The 5,271-nt window shown below is 33.1% G+C and overlaps 1 protein-coding gene across 1 annotated transcript in view; it reads right to left on the minus strand.

Moving 5' to 3' along the window:
* Window positions 1–2,517, minus strand: part of TRIADDRAFT_22336 (uncharacterized protein) — a gene marked incomplete at both ends in the record, with an annotated part of 4,264 nt that extends 1,747 nt beyond the window's left edge. The window contains one exon of the mRNA XM_002110932.1: window positions 1,672–2,517. Within this exon, the coding sequence (XP_002110968.1) occupies window positions 1,672–2,517 (846 nt within the window). The remainder of the gene's footprint in view (window positions 1–1,671) is intronic.
* Window positions 2,518–5,271: the final 2,754 nt, after the last annotated feature.

The raw sequence follows: 5,271 nt of genomic DNA on the forward strand, positions 1-5,271 counted from the left end.
TGTAGTTTCTGATGTACACTCGTTAATATCGTTGCAAGATATTCCGTTACCCGAAAATCCTATGTTGCATTGACAAGTATAAGATCCGATCGTGTTATTACAATAAGCGTGGATTGAATATCGATGTACTTCTGATAGACATTCATCGACATCGTTACACGTTCTACCATCGCCTACATATCCGTTATTACATTGGCACGTATAAGATCCGACTGAATTAATACATTGAGCGTTAGTGTGACAGTTATCTAGATTATATGAACATTCGTCTATATCTGTACAAGATATTAATCCGTTTCCAGAGAATCCAGTATTACATAGACAGTCGTACGATCCGTTCGTATTAACGCAGCTCGAGTTATTACTACACATGTTAAGGTTATTAGTAATACATTCATCGATATCTTGACAAGCGATGCCGTTACCTTTGTAACCGTTATTACAAGTACACATATACGATCCAATAGTGTTATTACAGTTTGCGTAGATATAACAGTTGTAAGTTTCTGATGTACACTCGTTAATATCGTTGCAAGATATTCCGTTACCCGAAAATCCTATGTTGCATTGACAAGTATAAGATCCGATCGTGTTATTACAATAAGCGTGGATTGAACATCGATGTACTTCTGATAGACATTCATCGACATCGTTACACGTTCTACCATCGCCTACATATCCGTTATTACATTGGCACGTATAAGATCCGACTGAATTAATACATTGAGCGTTAGTGTGACAGTTATCTAGATTATTTGAACATTCGTCTATATCTGTACAAGATATTAATCCGTTTCCAGAGAATCCAGTATTACATAGACAGTCGTACGATCCGTTTGTATTAACGCAGTTCGAGTTATTACTACACATGTTAAGGTTATTAGTAATACATTCATCGATATCTTGACAAGTGATGCCGTTACCTTTATAACCGTTATTACAAGTACACATATACGATCCAATAGTGTTATTACAGTTTGCGTAGATAGAACAGTTGTAAGTTTCTGATGTACACTCGTTAATATCGTTGCAAGATATTCCGTTACCCGAAAATCCTATGTTGCATTGACAAGTATAAGATCCGATCGTGTTATTACAATAAGCGTGGATTGAACATCGATGTACTTCTGATAGACATTCATCGACATCGTTACACGTTCTACCATCGCCTACATATCCGTTATTACATTGGCACGTATAAGATCCGACTGAATTAATACATTGAGCGTTAGTGTGACAGTTATCTAGATTATTTGAACATTCGTCTATATCTGTACAAGATATTAATCCGTTTCCAGAGAATCCAGTATTACATAGACAGTCGTACGATCCGTTCGTATTAACGCAGTTCGAGTTATTACTACACATGTTAAGGTTATTAGTAATACATTCATCGATATCTTGACAAGCGATGCCGTTACCTTTGTAACCGTTATTACAAGTACACATATACGATCTAACAGTGTTATTACAGTTTGCGTAGATAGAACAGCTGTAAGTTTCTGATGTACACTCGTTAATATCGTTGCAAGATATTCCGTTACCCGAAAATCCTATGTTGCATTGACAAGTATAAGATCCGATCGTGTTATTACAATAAGCGTGGATTGAACATCGATGTACTTCTGATAGACATTCATCGACATCGTTACACGTTCTACCATCGCCTACATATCCGTTATTACATTGGCACGTATAAGATCCGGCTGTATTATTACAATTAGCGTTAGAATCGCATTGATTTGTTGCGGAGCATTCGTTGACGTCTTTGCATGTAAATCCGTTTCCAGAATAACCAATACGACATATACAAGTATAAGACCCATTATTGTTATAGCAATCCGCATTAACGGAACATGAATGAGTTTCTGATGAGCATTCGTTATTATCTGTACATGTAATTCCATCGCCTGTGTATCCTTGCATACAATGACATGTGTATGAGCCGTTAGTATTTATACAGTTAGCGTTATTACTACATTGTTTGATCGATAAACATTCATTAATATCAATACATGTAAATCCGTTTCCGCTATATCCTGTCTTGCATGTACATCGATATGATCCGTGATTATTAATACAATCGGCGTTAATAGAACAAGCATGACTGCCCGATGAGCATTCATTGTTATCAGTACATATTGTTCCATTACCTGTATAACCTTGTTTACATTGACATGTATATGAACCATCAGTATTTATGCAATTAGCGTTATTATTGCAATAACTACTTATTGAACATTCGTTAATATCTTGACATGTAGATCCATTACCAGTATAGCCCATCTTGCATGTACAAGAATATGAACCATTGTTATTGTAGCAATTAGCATCACTAGAGCAGGTATGATTACCTACTGAGCATTCATTGATATCTATGCAAGTTGCTCCATTACCCGTATAGCCTGTCTTACACTGGCAAGAGTATACTCCAAGCGAATTGACACAATCTGCAGGAGAATTATCGTAAAAATTTGAGTATAAGAAAGTATCCCAATAGTATATAAAAGTATACATGACGGAACAATTTTAATTTAATTAATCAAATAGTGAATTTATATTCACTAATAGATTCACACTCGTTATACTTGGCGTATTGTTATTACTTTAATACTCTTGATAACCGTAATAAATAAGCGCATGGCAGACAGTTATTTATTAACTTAATACTGCATTTATAAGTTGGTTCGTCTGGAATGAAGAAATAGTCTTAAATGCGAGAATAGCAGTTTATTGAGATCATAACTACGTACTCAAATAGAAATTTCTTAAGTTTGCAATACTCCGTAAGTTATGAATTATTTACTGTAATTACCCTCCTAAAGTCGTAATTTACGAAGTATTCTAGAGTTTGATACGGTAAGCGCTATTTATATAAGAAGAGAAATTTCTAGACTATCGATTACATCGCAGATAATTAAATAATGTAGTCTTTACAAAGTCGACTGCTGCCAATGTGAGAGACCGCAGAATAATATATTATAATAAGAAAGTAAGATAAGATAATTGATTTTGCTAATATAAACACCGAGCTGTAGCCGTTAAGGCATGAGGAACTGATCGAATATTAATTCAACTCGTGGTTGAATGTGTATTAGGTAACATAGTAATTACCAAAAGTTTACTAAATTAATGAGGTCATCCAGGCTGCTAAGTGCTATATACAGTACGCGTACAGTGTATAGGGAGATAGCTATATTTATCCATGGATAAAAGTAGAATATTAACATGACGTTCCTTACGGGTAATTTATACATAAATCCTAAATATTTATCACATAGATATCATATTCTTAGTTTTAGGCATCATAAATACAGTACTACAGTATACTTCTATTAATAGTAAGGTAATAATGATTTTAGCTACGATACTTCAAGCGTTCTTACAAGATCGATTACATGAAGACTTTATAAGCTCGCTTTAATAAGAAATTGTTTCCGTAGTCAAACTATATTCTATGTTCTTGTAGTAGCGTAACAAATTATTATAACTATAAGTTAATTGTTATAGTTAATATACTTGTCAGTACTGGTAGCTTACTTGTGTTAAATCTGGTCAGCCTACATGTAATCTACAGTAACTACATTTAGTCTTATACGATGTATACAGTACTGTATATACTAAAGATTCTATTTAATCGTTAAAATGCCTTGTGTTAAATATCTGATAGCTGTTAAATCTTCTTTATCAATACAATATATCGAAAGCTCTATCATAATTTTAGAGCTTATTTGTATACAATAATGTAAAATAATGTGATCAAGATTTAATCGGGTATTATCGTGTTAGCGAAGGAACTACAGTATGTGTAGTTTACTTACATAATCTTGATACACATGAAAGCAGTAAGGTACAATCTATTACTCTGTAGTATACAAAACGGGCATGAAGAACTGTATGTAAGAAAAGAATTGTCAACGGCAATTTGCGAAATCCGGCATTTTGCAAAATACCTGAAATCCTTTAGCAAAGCCCAACAGACAAAATACCGAATTTTTACAATGCCTATTAGATAAGGCATTTTCTCTTAGGAAATTATGCGATGCGTATGAGTTAAGGCTTTTCTCATAGGCAATTTTGCAAAATACCGAATCTATTAGGAATTTCGCAAAATGCCTGAAATAGGCATTTTGCAAAATACCTACTTATGTATTTACGACAAATCATATACTGGACAAGATGTGATACTCGTACTAATACTGGACTTCTTCCACAAGGAGCAGTTATTGTTATTGCTGTAGGATGTGTTGGGGCATTAATTATACAAATTATTTCTTTTTCTACTTTCGTTAAAAATTTTACTATATTACAAAAATAGTCTCATAGTTTCCATTTTTACTGTATTAAATTACATGTAAACAAAGAATGATAGAGTTGTGAGAGTATATGGTACGGTAAAGTGTACACTGTACAGCATATTGTTACAAAGTGGAAAGCTACTTTGTTAGACTCGTAGTTATGATTCGTAATGTATGTATGTTTATTTGATGACTAAAATGCAGACGCATGTTTTTATTTCGAAACTGTAATCATTAAGATTAAGGCTTAGATAGCACTTTTAATACGATACGCTCTTATCGTATGTTATTCATAATAATCTTAGTTATATCGTTAATTGATGTGATAATATAATGGTACTAATATTCGTAATAAAATTTAGTTCAGTTCCCAAGCTCTAGTGGACTCTTTTAATCTTATCGCAAGAAAATCTTATGAAAAGGAAAAATCGTAACATATATTTATAGATGCAAAACATGCACCGCATAAATAGATAGATTGAGAAGAAATAGAAGATTCTACTCTTCATTATGCTTGATCAATGTGACAGGAAACGCTTCTATATCACAATTAAGAAGTTTTATCTCATTTGAACTTAAGAAAACTTTTACTGAACGAGTACGCAATAACTATAGGTAGTATAAAGACATTACATCAGAGCTATGCTAAACAAATATCAGTACCCGATAGCAAAACAAAAATGTTAAACCTACAGGCGGCGACAAGATTGACGTGACTCTTCAAGAAGATATAATACCCAAAATAAAAATTAGTAAAATAATTACCCACATATATTGAATTGATCGTATTTTAGTGCAATCCTGAAGAATGATTTTAAAATTATGCTTAACTGTTTAATTCCCCTAGAAGATACAAGTGTGTGACGTAAAAAGAATAAGAATAATTATGTACGTCTATCTTAATGATCAGATTTTAGCATAATCCGAAAGAATGTGACTTATAATTTATTCAGATTTCTGTACTCTGCCGCTT

This window comes from Trichoplax adhaerens, genomic scaffold, assembly GCF_000150275.1.
Source record: "Trichoplax adhaerens TRIADscaffold_3 genomic scaffold, whole genome shotgun sequence".
Lineage (NCBI taxonomy): Eukaryota > Metazoa > Placozoa > Uniplacotomia > Trichoplacea > Trichoplacidae > Trichoplax > Trichoplax adhaerens.